The 18,251-nt window shown below is 44.2% G+C and overlaps 1 protein-coding gene across 1 annotated transcript in view; it reads right to left on the reverse strand.

Annotated features, from left to right (window-relative positions):
- CADM1 (cell adhesion molecule 1) overlaps nt 1-18,251 on the reverse strand; it is a 160,638-nt gene that overhangs the window by 12,572 nt on the left and 129,815 nt on the right. Inside the window, exons 9-10 of the mRNA XM_031556845.1 lie at nt 14,784-14,855; nt 4,924-4,956 (exon numbers count right to left, since the gene is read on the reverse strand). Of these exons, the coding sequence (XP_031412705.1) occupies nt 4,924-4,956; nt 14,784-14,855 (105 nt within the window). The remainder of the gene's footprint in view (nt 1-4,923; nt 4,957-14,783; nt 14,856-18,251) is intronic.

Raw genomic sequence — 18,251 nt, forward strand, 5'->3', positions numbered from 1 at the left:
ACTGGGTGCCTTGACATGTGCTCCGTGCTCATCCATGTTCTGCAAAATGGGTCCAGTGAACGCTAATGGGTGCTGCTTTGAGTTCTGGTTTTATTTGTGGTATGGGGTAAACCTTGTTCAATAGCAAGGCAAACACCTCGTGGAGCCTTAATATACTCCTGGAAAATGCTGGAGGTGTTTCCAAGGGCTTTGGAGCCTGGAGGAACAGCAATCCCCCATCCCCATCTCTTTCTTACACGTGGGGGAGGAGAGAGCAACAGTGGCTCAAGATGGATTTTTGCAGGGCAAAGGCTTCTTTGTAAAATAACAAAGGTGTTGATATTGTACACTCAATGTGCACGCTTGTGCCCTGTAGGAAAGCTACAAGCAATACGTATAGTTCATTAAAAAAGACATCCTTCTTTAGCAATAGAGTTTAAAGTATGTCATCTTGAAGCTATAGGCTGAATGATCTTCTAAAGAGGGAAGCCGCTCAGATTAATGGCAAGAAACTCGGTTTTGCAACGCTGCTGAATTCCAGGGAGCCACCTGCTTTTACTGTAATCTATAAAAATAATCAGAGTGGAGCACAGCAGCACTGGACACGCAAACCTGTGTTCTGAGCAAGAGCCATTTGGCTCTCCTCCCTTCAGAACTGCTCCTGTATTCTTCCCTCTCGCTTACAGGGAACTACGTTTCCTCTGTAATGAAAAAACAAGGGCAATGTTCCATTTTTAATGAAGCAAAAGAAGACGTAAACATTTGGCAGTTCGGTTTCTACCTGCACCTGAAACTGCCACCAAACGGCATTAAAATGCTCCATGAGGGATTTCAGACCTGTGGTAAATCACTTCTTGATTTTCCTCCTTAAAACTTTCACATCCACGATTAAAGTCCTTTATTTCCTCTTCTGATCAGGACGCACTTGGCATCCGCTGCAGCTTCTTTTAGACAGACTTTCCTGATGAAGAACACGTCTGAAAAAGGTGCAACCTGAGAGCTGGGCTGTACCTCCTGCAGCCTGGTGCAGGCGTCAGGCCAATTAAATGGACATTTTTTGGCAGGCTTATTGAGAACGCAATGCTTTGTCCTTCTTCACAGGGTACCTCTGATTTTTAAGCAAAATCTAAGTTCTCCTTTGTATCAAACTGTAAATAACCAATTCCAGATTCTGTTTCATGTGGAGAATTCTACGAGACTGAAGAGGAATCTTAACATGCGCGTGGATCTTTGTGATGTTTTATTCAATTGCCCCAGGGATTAGGTCTGTATTTAGAAACCTATTTACTCTCAGTTGCACTTTTAAGTAGGGCATTTTTAAAAAGGAAGGCAAAAAAAGGGGGTTGGACAGCCAGAGCTGCTCGATAACGCTCACGCAGAAAGCACTGGGGCCTTATTTTTTCCTTGTACGCTGTTTAATTTGGCAAGATGTGCAAACTGAGGAGAGCTCTGGCATGGCTGAGCTTTTGGCTGCAGCTTCAGACAAGCCAAACTCATTTCAGAGACTGAGCATAAGTGGAAAAAGCAACAGGAGCTTAACACAGCACTGTTAAATATTCCTATTCAAAATCTTGCTAAAACCAAAAATTCATACGGGCCTTCAGGGAAGTATTTTCATCTCAGAAAATAACTTATCTGCTCTATTTTGGACAATGTGTTTTCTTGCCACACCTCACTGACATCTGGGATCTTTCCACAATGCTACTCTACACTCCAGACTTCGTGCTCTGCCTGCTTCAGGAGAGACTTTTTTTCACCCTATCTCCTCATTAATTAGTTTCTGCAGACGTTCAGCCTGTGCTCTGGGTGCAGCACACACAGGTGCCCCAGTACCTGCCATGCACACAGGGAGCACAGCACTGCAATGGGCACTGGCTGCATTCTTCAAAAATCACAAAGAAGTTCATTAAAGCTCTTTGCCTATAATAGGACGGGGTCAAAACTCGAGGGGAAAAAATGCAACGTGTGTTACTTTTGCTGTAGCAAAAGAACATGGTGTACGAGGTCATGGCTGTTTGTAGGCACTCTACTGGTACAGGAGGCAAAAAGAGAGCTGGGGAATCTCGCACAAAAGAGGGCAGCAACCTCAGAGGGCTGAGCTCCACAGCCTGCAAAGGAGGAATCACATCTGGGAAGCAGCAAATTTGCATTAGGACCTTTGGAGGGGAGCGGGACAGGAAGGAAGAAAGGGAACGTGAAAAAAAAACCAAACAAGCAAGAACTGATTTTCCAAATTCAGGGCTGGCAGACTTCCAGAGCTACTGCCACACCAATGCCTGCCCTCGATTTGCCTGCATGTAGGCTGGGAGCTGCGAATTCGTGGTGCGCCGGTGCGTCAGCCCACTGGCACCCTGACACGTGAAGTGCAAAAGAGAAGGGAAGGAGGGTTTACGCTCAGTAACCCCGTGTAGTGCAGTGCAGCAGAAGCACAAGCCTTCCTGCCGGCCATGACCATGCTGTTATTGGAGTTCTGGCAATGAACAGTGCAGAGAAAGGAGAAAGTGCATCAGAAAATTTACAGTTAAGCTCTCATTTTCAAACAGAAAAAGAGTTAACAATGTTCGTGCTTTTAAGTCACTCATGCATTGCTGCTGTTAACTCCATTCCATCAGAGAACAGGAATGGCAGGGGTTTTGCTACCGCTTTCACATGCATACACATACAGGACTCCTTTTCCCCCCAGTCCTCTAGGATACACTCCAAAAAATGAAACGACTCAAAATTCCTTTCCCAGATTGAAGTATTGTGCTGGTTCCATACTAGCCTTACGTTTCATTTTCTTTGCTATCAATCTTTCTGGGTTTGGTTGTTGGACTTTTTGTTGTTGTTGCTGATTATTTTTTTCTTCCCCCAATTCATTTGAAATAGTTTTTGGAGAAAATCCATTTGGCTTTAGTTCATGCCCATGCATTTCTAGTCATTCACATACATGCTCACTCCGATTGGACATTGGTAAGAACAAATGGCCAACGTACATAAACACCTGGTATACCCATACACACTCCAGCAACACAAGCTTGGAAAGAAATCCCAGAGTCTTCGCAGGAAAAGAACCCAAGAGGGCAAAGGCAGTGAAGTTTAGTACAAAACAGGTTAGATTTTTAAGGCAGAAAAGTTTGCCAGAGCTAACTTGCTTCGGGTTGCTTGTCATTTCAGTTGTCAGTCTTATACAGAAGCAGTCCTCCCTCGTAGAGGTTGTAACACTCAGAGCCCTTCCTCGAACAAAAAGCATTATTTGTATGGCTATGACAAATAAGAGATGAAAGCCACCAGGATTTGTGCTTAAGAACCAGGTGGTCACTCTGGTGGGGAGCACCCTGCTCTGACAGCCCCTGCCCCACGCTGGGTCTGTGCTCACTGCATAGTGATGGCCAAAAGCTGATGGCAAAACCCACTGCACAGCCCCAAGGGCAGAAGAGTCAATGAAGTAACATTTATTGAGTGCTTACGTACATCAGCCACCATTAATTTCTATTGTTGTGGAAAAGAGTCCCACCTACATGAAAAGTGGCAAATGGTTAATCTGTGTTTTCCTGCAATTTTATTCGTATTTTATCATCAATTACCAAGAACTACCAAGTTCTTTTTTTAAGCTGTTACTTAATTAAACCATATTCATTGTCTTTTTCAATGCCTCCAAAAGCCTTGAAGGCTTTTCCCCAAGGGTAATGATGGGGTGATTAACGTTTTGCCTTCATCTGACTTTCATGGGCCTTAGGGTAGCACGTGATGAGATGTCACTTGGGACTCCTATTACCTTGCTATGACTTCCACGGCTGTAGCTACAAACTCATGATGTTGAATCCCAACATTAAACACAACTGGGAGATCAGCAACGTACAGAAAACAGAAGTAAGCCTGAATGCTTTTGATTTTTATATAAGGTGGAAAAATGCATCCATGTAGGCAAGCTATTTGGAACAAAAACTGCTTTTCCCTCAATTTGATATGGAGCATCACTACGATCACTACTTAAACTCAGCTCTACTCAGTCCTCCATCCACACAACAGTGCCCAAGATGTGCCTTGTTGGGAGGAGGCAAGAAGATAAAGTTGTTCAGCACCACAGACTTTTGGCTTCCACCATTTCACGTCAGCAACAGGAACAGTCGATTTACGAACGTTAAGAAAACAGCAAACACAAATATGGTTCAGTCAATTAAAATCGTCAGAGGTTTTGATTCTTCAGCTGAAAAGCGAGTTTGTGCCAAAAAACTGTATGCTCAACTTTCAGTCTGAAGTGACTGTTTAGGCTTACTTTGAAAATGTAGGAAGCTAAGGAAGCTGTCAAGCTGTTAGCTAGACTTCCCTGAGCAGATGAGAAGGGTTAGTTTGCTAGACTGCTATGCTGATAAGAAAGTGTTGCTATTTGTTTGTAAAATCTCCTTCTGCAGTGTAATAACGAAAACTTCCCTCCTGATCTCTGAGGTGAGGGGCTCAGCTGCCGAGCACCCGCAGAACACCAAGCACGGTGCTCGGCTTGGGTGCAGCTCCTGGAGGCCGTTTCTTATGGACTTGAAATAGAAGAAAAACGCTGAAAATTTCACGCGTGGCTTAAAAAAATAATTTCAGTTCCTATTTTCTCAAGCCAGGTTTCATTTTAAAGTTCAAAACGATGACCTCAGTAATCAAGAGTACTGAAAAAAGGTCACTTGCTCCCTCTGTGCTCCTCTTCCACGTGTGTCATTTCTACTGCGTTTGGGAGCCAGTGCTGGCCCGGAACCGGGACAACTGGTTATGAAACTCACAACTGAAATGACAAGACTAGACAGACTTTCAAGCCTTAAAAACGATGTGATATTTATGAGATCAGTTCACTCGAAATGTGGTTTTCCCTTGAAGACTGCATTTTCCTTTTCTTTTTTTTTTTTCCTTCCCCTTCCCAGGCTTGTCTTGCCACTCAGCAGTGCTGAGAAATAAGATAAACAGGAATGTGATACCAACCGTGAACTGCTGGTTCTGTCGTCGCCGTTGTGTCTACACACGGGAACAGAGGATTGGAGGAAGGGAAGAAACAGGAGGAACAGCATGCAAAAAAAGGGAAAATGGAAAAAATGGAACAGATAATATATGAGCAAGCTTTCAAAGAACATTGCGTGACAAGCAATAATAAAATGAAAGGCAAAAAGCATTTGAAGTGAGTTGCACTGTTTAGAAGACATGCCTCGAGTTCAAAAGCTATGAGCCTGAGGAAAACAGTAAATTTGTCTTATTTTTTTTTTTCCAGGACCTTGCCAGAACAATTACTGGTGGTTGCAAAGTCAGGGGAACATGAGATGGGGAGAACACCAACACCAACTCTTCTGTTGGTAAGTACCAAAACAGAAGCTCAGGAGCAGCACACAGAGTTAAAACTTGGAATGCAGATTATATGCATTCAAACGTTGCCTGCCCCAAAATCCCCCCTCCAGCCTCCAAGTCTGGGCACCCACCACCTGGTCGGGGCAGGGAATGTTTCAGTTTCTTCTCCTCCTCCACCCGATGCAGGGCACTTCCAAGCATCCTAAAACCCCTGAGTCCAGGCCATATTTACAGCTGGCAAACAAAAAGAATCTCATAGCACACTACACGGGTACATGGCCTTTTTGCATTGGCTACACTGATCAGATGCAGCATCCTTTCAGTGCAAAGCATGCTGTCCCGGAATGGGCGAGTGCAGGTAGATAGCACCCACTCCTGCACTGTGAAACACATCCTGATGTCTGGAGTTGACTTTTACTGGGTCACAACCTGCAATGATCATTTTTACTGTGGTTAACAGATTATTATGCTATAATATATTTAAGCTTTTTGGTGTCTGTTAGTCTGAAGCTTACTTTACTCCACTGACACTGCAAGTCATGGGAAATGTCTTGGAAGTGCTACCTTGCCAACTGGGTTTCATCCCTTCATAGGTGTTTGAAATGTGCAATTTTAGAGACTGACCCAAATTCAGAGGTTTTTCTAGAGAACTCCATCCTGACAGTGCCCTTATTTCAGATACCACTGGGTCTAAATCACATTTCAGTCACGTTATCTGGAGTCCTGGCTTACTTAGTTACCTTGTAACTCAATTTTCATCTAGTCCTACACATTCTCCTCTTCTTTGATGGAACGTACACAGACAGACCTGATGGCTGCTTGCTTTAAAGGGATGATTCTTCAGAACTTTGCAAATACCTACCAAGCCAACAGTAAAACCCAGATGTGGTCATCCACAGCAAAGATGGGGCTTCACAGGACTCCACTTGGTTTGATGCAGGCAACGTTTAAATGAATAAAATCACGTAGAGAAGCACTCTACCACGTGTGTTTCTGTGAACTAGCCTGGAAGTTCAGTTTTGCACCAACAGTGGACAATTCACATCGGCATTTCCCCTAATTAACATGCTGTCTGGAGAACCCTGGGAAGGGCAGCCTTCCTGCACATTCAGAAGCAGCAGTGGAAAAATGAGGACTCATTCCTTTTTTAATTTAGCTGAGGACAGCCCTAGTCTGGTTTTCTGAAGCACCAATGAGGACAAGAATCATACAAGGTATACACAATGCTCATAGATACAAGGTCTACATGCTTTAATTATCAAAGCAAAACAAATAAACCCTGCACAATTTAACAAACTACACCAAGATTTGCATAACAGATTATCAAGCTGTCATTAGCCTGTTTCCACTGCCAACATAGACTGTTCTCATCTTGGCAATCAAATCTAACACACACTTAAATATGCTAGCACTTGTTCTCCTGCTGGGAACTCTGGTGGAGGCTGCAAGGGAAGCCTTCCAAAGCACAGATGAGAACAAGAGTGGGATTCTTCCTTGTTTTCGAGTTGCAATCCCCAAATAATGCCTCATTTTAACCAAGCAAATGGTGAAGGGGAAAATGGTGGTGAAGGTGAAGGGGGAAGTTGCGTTTAGAAAGGATTATAAAACTGAGTATTAATTCCTGAGATAGCATCTTGGCATCTATAAATAGTCTCAATTTACTGTCTTCCTGAAACAAAAAGGTTACGTCAGTTTTTACACTTAATAGAAAATCTGCTGAAAGCAAACTTGTGTTCACGTGCTGGAAGAGATATTAGTCAAGAAAGAGTGCAAGGTGGACAGTGCATCTCGCTTCCCCATCTGGGGACAGAGACCAACAGGTTACAAAAAATAAAGTTCTCAAGCAGTTGTAAGTGCGAACAAATATCCAAGTCAAACAAGATGTTGGCTGCAGCTGGAATGACAAAGTTATGATTAGCAAATGGTTTGGATGATTGCAATAGGGAACACAGACCAGATAAAGTTTAGCATGAGTTGTCTGAAGTCCATTTCAATCCCAGAGTCTTCTTTAAGAAGGACTGCACATACACAGTGCTCCAAAGGAATAATCTCACGTTAAAACAAAGCAAATACCCCCCACACACACACACCACTACAGGGGTTGCATTGCAAAGGAGAGAAAAATTGTCATTGTTGCTTTGGTATGAAATTAATGAATACACACAAATCTGTGCGTGCGCCAAGCTCCACCGCTGCTCTGCCTTATGTGAGAAGGAACATTCCAGACCCTGCAGTGCTGCTGCTAAGACAGCCCTGAATTTTAAGACAGATAGGCTAACCTGAGACCAACTTTGTCAAATTCAAGTTATGTGCCATTTGCTGTTACTCCATTTTCAAGAATAGCCATCTTTATGTGCCAGACCAGACATACAGACCTCTGCAGATCAGACTTCTGCCCCACACCGTGGATAAAAAACCATCTCCCCTCTCCTCCTCCGACATGGAGTGACAACAACGGATGCGGTGCGATTCTGACTTTGCTGAGGTTTAGCAAAGCCAGCCCCGAGTGACAGGTGTGAACTGCACAAAGGTGATGCTTATCATTTCAAATGAGCTGGTGCTGCACGAGGGCTGCTTTAGAAGACGTGGCAAAGCAAAGCGGAGAGGATGAAGAAAAGCAGAGAGACAAAGAGGCTCCATCCATTTAGGCACTTTTCACCTTAAGGTAAAGATGGACAAGGCTTCCTTTCCTGATTTCTACCAGGAAGACTCAACAAAATTTGCTATATGAGGAGTAAAAACATCGGAACGGTCCTTTAAAGTCTGCCTGTACAGAAATTCATTAGAGGACTGATTCATAATTAGACAGGGAACCCAAGAAAGGAACTGTGGGCCTCCGCAAAGCTCTGCGTTTCTCTTCTTAACGACCTCTTTTTAGTATTGGCACTAAGAACAGATTCCACCACGACCAGACCCTGAGTGAATGAAGACAGTAACATACATTGTGCTGTGATACGGATGGCGTCATCTGCCAAATAAGAACACTCAAGCATAGCCCAACTTTTAGGCACTCACCACTTTGTTAAGGGCTGTGCAGCCGCACACACACACATAGAGATGCACACGTTCATAAAATCACTGCATGAAGGCATCTGGGCAACATTTAGTTGAGTTATGAGCTCCACTGTTATGCCTTCTCATTTTTTCAAATGGATTCTCTCCAACTTACAACTGTTCACTGAGTGTGACAGACTGGGCCCTTTCAACCAGCCCATAATTAGTCCACAGCCTCCAACACAATGAGGGAAATTAAAATCCTGGTAGCAAAATTGAATTCACAATACTTGAAGGCTTATTTGCTTTCTTCTGTGCAAACCATAGTGCTACAGCCTCACACTGGAGCTTAAAAGCACGCTGCTATTGCAAAGAGCATCCCAGCAGCACCTACCCAAAATAATGGCAGAATGCATCTTTCATACAGAACTCTCATTAAAAAACTTCAAGAGGCATTAATAATTACAGGGACCCACTCAGTGCAGTGCTTTTTAAATTGATTCCTTAACCAAATGCAGTCTGAGCACCCACTTGCAGAGCGCTCATCCTCTATGCTGTTTCACACTGAGTGTCCAGGACAAGCACGGATTTTTCCACATTCCCGTTTTCACAGCAGTATCACAAGATTCCTGCTTCGTTTCAGAGCTTTAAGGCAAGTAAAAACAAACCAACCTATGCAAACCTTCTGAATGATATCCAACCCCTGTTAAATGCTAACAGCCACACTGTAGTTCAGTTACACGGTGGGATGGTGAGGGGCAAAAGGAGCCCCAGATCATCCCCCATGTGCAAACCCACTGCGATCCTTCCCATCTCCAGCACTCCTCTGAAGGATGGATGAAAACCTACTTTGTGTTACGATCCTATATGAAGAGTCTCTGTAAAGCAATTTCAGCTCGTGCTGAAAGCATTTGTGCACGGGCATGTTGCAATGCACCCCAGAGACAGTTTGATTTGCAGACCAGATGTTTCACAAAAATAATCACAATCTGTATGGAAGCTGTGTGTGACAAGAACAAAAATACTCCTAAATTAGTGCTGCAGCTCAGACTACGCCTTTGCACGCCTTCCACCAAGACCTACAAGGGTTTGGTTCTTATTTCCATCCCTCAATGCAGCGTAAGGGAAAACCACACCCAGACACCACTGTGGGGGAAGGCCAGCACCGGTTCTTTGGGAACTGCAAGTGCCTGTGTGCAGATTGCTGCTGCAGCCACACAGAGGCTGTGCAAACACCTCCACCAAGAACCAAGACAAGCAACCATACCTGATGAGGTACCAAGCCTGAGAAGTGCGTGGGTACTTCGGGAATCCCCACGTTGCCTCTTCACCTTCCCCCACTGCAAGGTAATTGGTGCAAAGAGTGACTTCTTGCATCCTTCCCACCCACCCTCTTTTCGGATTGCTGTTGGAATAAATCCTACCCAGCAGCAGTTTTTCCACGCAGCCAACGATAACCAGAAAGAACAAAAAAAACAACTTCTGCTGAGGATTAAATCGGCCTGTTCCACATTTTAGGGAGGTTTTGTGCATGTGACCGCATGGTGTGAAAACGCATCGTGTCGTTTCCCTCTTAATATTTTGAGATATCTACATATTATTATTTCTTAGGTCACTGAAATGGGACAAAACCACCTGTTTTGCATGGACCATACAGAGCTGGCATCTCCGCAGCTCTTGCCCAGCAGGGACAAAGCAACCTCTGCCCCCATTCACAGCCATGGGGCAATGCACGGCCCCTCAGGGAGAAGGGGGAACTCAGCCAGCACCTTCCTGTTCATTCTAAGGGATTTTGCTTTAACACAGTGTTTTACACTGCACTATGGACAGGTAATAATTGTGAAACCTGCCAGCTTGGCACTGTTGCAAGGTGGACAGCCGGGGTTTTGCAGCATCAGCAGCACCCAGTGCAAGGCTTGAAACAGCGGTGCCGTGCGTGTGTTGCACCCCCAGGTCTCCAGTGAAACAGTTGCCAAGACACCTGCAAGATCTACGTGCAGACAAAGTGTGGTAAAAGCAAATTTGTATGTACAGGTAATTCTGTAGATCCTGGGCTATGGAGGTGCGTGTGCTAAGCAAGTCCAGAAGGCAGCAAAACAATGCTGGAAATAGCAAGCTGAAGCATCCATTCTACGTACTGCCCAAAGATGAGGGCTTTGCTATTATTAAGAACCTTTATCTCCCAGGAAACAACAGCTGTCCAATACCAGCATTTCAAGTAACGATGTAGGGGTAATTCAAATTATGCAGTTTGCTCTGCAGTATCATATTGTACATCTTAATGAACAAAGCCACAAGGACAATTTGAACTGATAAAAAAAAAGGGCCTGCCAGCGATAACAGCTGAAACACCAAAGGATGGTCAGAATATCAATGCAGTTGGAGGATATACTAAAAAGATCAAACTGTCACACAAGAAATCTTTTCAAGCACCTACACTGAAGCAAAGCAACAGTGGCAGAGGAAAAGCTTTAAAGGTCGTGCTGTTTTGGAAACTTCACCACTGTTCTGCTTTCCTTTCTCCTGGAAAAAAGAAGTATGTTAGCTTTGCAAAGTTTAGCTGTGATCTTCCCCCCAAACCTCCATGCCGTAAAACCACTTTATCAGCTCAGCATGCCTTTGCAGGTCAAGTCTACAGCAGTGCTGAGATGGGATTTTGATTTGTCCAGCAGGAGCAGCTGCTAAATGGACCCCGTGCTCTACACAGGGACCTCAGGGGGCTGGGGAGGGATTCTGGGCACAGCAGGGAGCTGAACTGAACCCCAGGGCTGGGGAATAACGACCACATTACACCACATACCTACACACTGCAATACCTGTCCTCTCCTGTTTGCTGTATCTGCTGCTCCGGCTCGTATTTGCTGAGCAGTGTCTATCATCACTCAAAGATAAACTCTTTGAGGCAGAATTGCATTTCCCTGTCATGTCTGAACACAGCTCGACTAGAAATACTGTATGTAAGCAAGTACAAAAGATGCCTGTCGTTGGAAGCTGCTCAAAATGAGTAACTTACCATGCATGCGGAGTAGCAAATGCAGCCCTTTGAGATTGTTCTGTTAGATAGCTTCAGCAGGGAAAAATGAACCCAGAACAGGTTATCTCCAATAACTCAAAAAGAATAACTCCATGAAAACGTTCTATGGGCAGCTCGCCTACAAACACGAGCTTTGGATGCAGAAAGGCCTCTCTTCTTCCACCCCCTGCCTCCCTCTTTTCTGTTTTGATTAGACCAAAAAACTCTTTGTACTCTGTGGTTTCAGGGGACACAGGCTAGGCCAGAAATATACCAGAAATAAGGGGAAAATGGTGAAAAAGAACAGATTGGAAATCTTCCTCGCCCTAAGGAAATGCTTGCAGCTTGGCTGGAAGACTGCTTGCACCTACTGCCTGCAGGTGGAAACCAGACACACTCCTTCCTGCTAACAAAGCCACTGTGCCACAGCAGACGAATCTTTCGACATTTTGGTGACGATGGGAATTAAGTTATCAGTTGTCTCTTGAGGCTTTAAAAAGTGTTTCAACACTGCTATGCTATGTAATTCTAAAGATTATGTTAATTTGACCTGATTTATTATTATTTTTTTTCCCCCCCAAAATCACTGTTCAAGTGCAAAAAGTTCATTTCCATGGTTTCCTACTACCTGGTTCTGGACTCATGAAGAGGCAGAAGTCTATCCAGGATCACCTACTTTCCTGGGGTGCACACATAGACATGCCACTTGGTTAACACACATACAGAAAACATACATATGCACGTTTATGCACAAAGAAGTGAGGCCAAACCTTAGCTCTTCTTTGTGAGAAAAGCAACCCACGTGGGCAGAACACGTGAAGATCCACGTCAGGAAGGTTCTATGTCAGAAATAATATAGAAATCTCATCAGTTTCTTCAAGAAACGTGTAGATGTGGTACTAAGGGATATGGCTTGTGGGAAATACTGGTGGTAGGTGGATGGTTGGGCTGGATGCTCTTGGGGGTCCTTTCCAAGTTTGGTGATTCTATGATTCTTGTTAGGAAGAACTGTTGGTATCAGTGGGCTATATTGCACTTTCATTACATTTCTAGCATTCTCAGCATAGAATCGTAGAATCTTTTGAGTTGGAAGGGACTTAAAAGGTCATCTACTCCAACTCTGCTGCAAAGGACAGGGGCATGGACAGTATGTACAGTCACTAGTACAGAAATGCATCAAAGAGGCAATGGAAACCTGTCTGGCTTTTGTAAGTGGGAGGACAGCAAACTCTTACATTCTCTACCATTGAAAATAAGGATGTGAGCAAAGCATAGGGCAGTCGTGTTCCTGACACCACAGCATTTCCACAATTCTGCTTGTGAAGGAAACAAAGCACTGGCAGCCAATGAGCCCTAGCACACACCGCAGCACTGCTCCATTGAGTCACACTTCCTTACAGCAGAACAACCTCATAAGGGGTAGTGCTGAGTGGGTTTGGGGAAATTGTTCTGATGGAAAGTTACTCAGGAGGAACAGCTGGGAAATGTCATATCCGAAGGCCCTCCCTTCCTGAAAGACCATGGTTAACATGGAGCCAATTCTTTTTGGGAACCAGAACCCACGCTGCTAAGCTCGACAGGGTCAGAGAGGCTTCAGCCTCCACGGAGGCACGTGTCCAGGTTGTCTGATGGCTGGGAGATGTGAGGCGGTGACAACTCACCCCACAGCACAGGGAGCATCGTGCTGGCAGCTCCTCAAGGGCTGAGAAAATCCCGCGATCCTCACATGTCTGAAGAAGGACCGCGAGCTCAGTTTATGTTAGGAGGGCTAAGGTTTGAATGCTGGATGAGAAACATTAGATGGGGAAGGAGGCTAGAGAAGAAAGAGGGAGAATTATTCAAAGAGAAAATGGAATTTCCTCACATTTTAAGGCAGTGATTACAGCAGAAGAGCGAGCAGCAACACTGCTGTTTATTATTAACAACCACTGCTACAGAGTTTGAAATTGCAGGTGAGGTTGGCATGCACTGTTACAGTCCTCAGGTGATCCCTGAAATGACAGGCTGATTGTAATTCAGTTCCAGGGAAAAGGACAATGGTTAATGTTAGCAGGCACTGACATAAACATAATGGGGTCAATCAAGCATCAGGACAGATTCTTCCTTTTAGCCTTCTATAATTCACAAATTACTGCAAAACAAAAGAAAACTGAACGCGTGTTGGTTTGCACTGAGACACACTGGACCAAGTTTTCTCTGCAAAGGGCTTTTAGGGAGACTTTGAAATAGTAAAGTTTGAAGCCTATTCTGAAACGAAAATCGGTTAAGAGATTAAAAACAGAGAACTGAAATAAAGTGACTACAACATAAAATGGGAAAGCGTCCTCAAGCATCCGAACCTTGGGTGCTGGAGTTTGGGATTATTAATAACCACCTGGAAAGAGGAAGACAGAAAATGGCAAAGTCCAGACAACACAATGATATATGAAAGACAGCGCACAGAAAGTGCGTATTAAGGCACATTGGAAGACTTGCTTGTCCATGCTAGTGGAGCCTGATTTGGTTGTAAAAACCTCAGGAAGGAAAAAAAAAAAAGCCACAAGATGCCCTGAACAGCACTGTTAGAGTCAAAGTCATCAAAGCAGATAAATGCAAAGGTATTTACAAAGGGGAGGGTTTACAGCAACAATTAAAGTTATGCCATTCGCTACTCAACGGCCCATTCTCACCTTCTGCTTGTCACTTCTACCTCAAGAAACAAATAAATAAAAAAGCAAAAGCAAAAGCAGCAGTTGAAATAGAAAGCATCAGGGAAAACAAAAATGGAGATGCAAATCAATACAGCAAAATAAGAAAGGGCTTTGGTTATGGGTGGAGAGAGTCAGGTTTAGTGAGGAAGTATGACAGATGTGTGTAAAATAGAGGGGTTTGGTGATCAGCTGGTTGGTTTTGTTCATCTTTTCTTACCAGACAGGCAAAAAAGTCAACGTTCTTAAAGCCAGCTCCTCAAAAAGGCTCCGACAGAGACTTTTTGACTCAATAAAAAATGCCTGGTGGGATTCATTTTTGGGGGGAGAGCGAGGAACGCAGCTTAATACAGAAATAGACGAAACACCGATGCATGACAGAAAGCATCTCCAGTCACATTAGGTGAATTAAATCACTCAAGACCATACTTTACGCTTCCACGTAATTAAGTGCTCAGAAATTGGTACTGATGGGGTTGAGGGTAAAACGATTCCAAGTACAAACCTAGTTCTAAGGCTGTTTACATCCTGCATTTGGAAGTACCCAGTATGAGCCACCAGTAACTGAATCAAAAGCTCTTTCTGACATGGCGATTTCCATGCTTCAGAAACTCCTGCAGTAGAGATGCCCCAACTTCTTGAACTGCCAGATTAGGACTCACACAGTGGGTGCATTTGAGAAAAAAAATAAAATAAAATGAAAATCAAGTGATTGGTTTGTTGTTTTTCCCCAGGCTTCAAGCTCTGCTTACATACATAAAAGACAATAAACATTCAGGACATTTCCAATGGTTATGAAGGTACCATACCTGTGATGGTGGTAGGGATGGTGGTGGTAGTGGTGGTGGTTGTTGTGGGAGGAGGGATAGTTGTGGGGGGATCTGGATAAAATATAAAAAGGAAAATAATAAAAAAGCAAATTAAGAAAAACAAGCAGAACACAACAGCGATCAATAATGATCAGAGAAAAAACAAGGACGCTAAGAAGCAGCGTGGCTCTTGGGTGCCCTTCCTCCTCTAAAACCAGGTGGGGAACTTCCAACTGGCTTTAAAGACCAAGGGCCAGGTCCTCAGCAGCTGGACGTCACCCCTAGCTCGATCCCCATCGAGGGAGCTACGTGTGGACAGTCCAGATGGAGAACCTGGCCCAGAAACTCTCCCCCTCTTCGCCTCTTACAACGCTCAACAAAATAAAAGGAAACAAATAAAACCCAGCATAAATTAGTCAATGAGAGAGAGAGAAAAATGGAATGGGAAAGCTGTAAGAAAAATAAACTGCACACTTTCCACAACAAAAAAGAACAGTTTACATGTACAAAGAAAGACACAGTGGTGCTTTGTTGTTTGTCTACATATACATCTGAAATCCAGGTGGGAGGTTTGTGTGAGGGGCCCTGCTGTGCTTAACAGACTAAATATCAACAGCACACGAATATATCTCACTTTTTTTTCCAGGGCTGTTAACTTCACTATTCTTCCTCTATGAATACACGTCAGCAGGATGTTAAAAACTACTTCAAAGATAGTAATAAATACAAAGAAATGAAAACATCATTACTGAATATCCATTTCACCGAGATCTTTTCATAAAAATGTCAGTATTTCTCTGACAATTTTATTTTAACACTCTTGTTTTGGCTCGTAGCGCACTGTTAATGAGAAACAGATACGGAGATGCTTCTCTTTGTAACTAATAACCACTTCTCACAGACACTTGACCTGCTCAGAATCAAATGCTGCCGCTCTTCCCAGTATTTATCTTACGTACGTGGGCACATCCTCATCAAAACTATTGGGCAGGAGGAGGAAGATATGAGAAGATGTGAAAGAAAAAAATATGTATCAATGCCCAGATGATCAAACTGAATGTGCTAAGTAGTTGGGAACACTTTGAACTACGGATTCATTCTGCAATAATAGAGCATGAAACATTTCATAGGCTTTTGATTTTAGGTTTTCTCTATAGCACGTCAGCTTTCCATCACTAACACATCTGCTACTCTTTTATCTCCAAGAAAGCTCTCAGATTCCCTAATTAATACATCTGAACTTTAATTATGTGCTGCACCTTTATTGTATTCTGCACAACTTCCTGAAAGTTAAGAGACATTACCTTGGAGTTCGCTCCACTGTGGAGACAGCTAAAAGAAATTGGTCATATATGCTGAGAACCATTTTGTCCTGCTCCTGTATTCCAAGTAACCCAGTCCCTCTGCTTATGGAGAACCTTCTCACTCTTCTGCCCAAGGCCCAAGATGCTCTCATGTCTCCATAGGATTGAGGGAAGAATGACCCTGCCCTTCCAGCAAGCCAGCAGCAGTGGGTGAACCCAGTTCATCTCCCAACCTGCACTGGGGACGATGCTGTGCAGCAGGCTCTCCCTCAATAACTGCAAAAAATGACTGTGTGCTAATTGTGCCAGAAGCTTCTAGAAAATGCAGCTACCCATAGGGAGGAAAAGCGTGAAAGGAATGTGTGTCCATGCAATTAAGATATCCTTATACGACGTGTACAACAGAGGAAGGTGTGCAAAGCAGGGATCAGCAGCAGCTCTTTTGCAAGCCCTGGCTGCTGGCAATCATTTGCACTTAATACCATTGAAATGTAGGTGTGTTCGTTTGGTGTGGAGACTAAATCAGCCCTACCTGTCCTGGAGTGCATCCCTCACAAAGGGGATGGGAGCTGGGGGCTGAGTCCCAGGGGGCAAGCAGTGAGCACATCTTCCTGCTGGCTTTCACACTGCTCCTACAGAGGCATACAGACTCCATAGCCTATATATTATTCACTGTCTTCCAGGGGTGCCACATGCAGCAAAGTCTGGAGAAATGCATGCTTTCCACTGACACGTGGAGGGAGACCAGCAGCTCCTCTCCAGGCTCACCACAGCAATACTGGATTCCTTCAGGTTTCCTTAAGGTTCTGTTCTAGGGGGATTCAGATGATGATCACAGCCCAATCACTTCCATTTACAACAGCAGCTCTGGATTTCTCCCATCTAAACTCAGGGCTGAAGGAGTTCTTTATGTTATCCGGAGTGCTGAGTCTAGCGGGGCACAGCCAAACATGCAGCAGCAGGATGTGGTGGGATGAGAAACAATTACTTGGCTGTGAGTTCCTGACAAACCATGAGAAGCCTTCCTACGTGCTACAGCATCTGATGGATAGCTGAACTCTGCAGTCCACAAGTTAATGCCCCCTGGGAATGGCACCATCTTTACTGTTATTGGGAACTTAACTCTCAGAGAGGGGAAGCACTGCACACTGGAGTCTTTCAGAGCTACAGACACCAGAAAACTACCTGCATGCTGGAGTACAGGAGTTCAATTTCAGCACAGACCTATTAGGTTTGACAGAGGCTTCATTCTCTGGGCAAGTTTCTAAAACTGGGCCTAAAACTGGTCCCATGCCAGTGGTGATGTTGGGTTCCCCACTAACTATTGGCATCAGAGAGAATACAAGAGAATTTGGGCTGCAGAGCTTCCAGAAGCTGTTGCACAGAATGAACTTCAAACCAAAGCATATTACTGCCCCATCCGAGTATCAGGCAATACCCACCACAAGCTCAGCTCCATCATTCAGTAAGCACTCTAAGCTAAGGTTCACATATGCAGCCCGGGGGAATTCTTTGTAATTAAAGTAGGGGATCACTCTTCAAGTGCCTTCTGAATCTCCATTATATGCAACACCTCGTGACAGGAGTACAACAAGGTTTAGAGCAATGGCAAAATAACGTAGAGGAACTGAGGAATTAAAGTAGGTACTTAATAGCACTTTAAAGAGAGGCTGAGACATGTTTTAGTGTCTGCTCAGCAGCCACGGATAGGCTTAGGACATCTCATTCCTCCCGTTTATTTACTGGTTTGCAATTACTGGGGGATGCTGGCTGACTCTTCAGTCATTTAACTCGCTAATAAAAGACTGGGGGAAAAAACCAACCCTGAAGACACTGAAAAAAGGTATTACAAAAAGGAAAAAGGAATCATCAGAGAAGTCCTGCCAGGCTAGAGGACTTCCCAGTTCTCCCCGTGCCTCTGTTCCAGCTTTGTTTCAGGCTTCATCTGACAGCACGTGCCTTGGTGAGCCCCCAACAACAGCTCCAGGGAAAGGAAGCGAATGGCTCTGCACCTGATGCACAACACCGAGAGTCACAGAAGCAAAAGAAAGGCTTTTCCAGCCCCTAGCCCACCCCGGTATCTGGTAGGTGTGTTTGGGAGCTATCTGTAAAATCCTTCCAGGAAGCAAAAAAAAAGTTAACTTCTTTCAAAGCTTTCCGAGAG

Source organism: Meleagris gallopavo, chromosome 26 (genome assembly GCF_000146605.3).
Source record: "Meleagris gallopavo isolate NT-WF06-2002-E0010 breed Aviagen turkey brand Nicholas breeding stock chromosome 26, Turkey_5.1, whole genome shotgun sequence".
Taxonomy (NCBI): domain Eukaryota; kingdom Metazoa; phylum Chordata; class Aves; order Galliformes; family Phasianidae; genus Meleagris; species Meleagris gallopavo.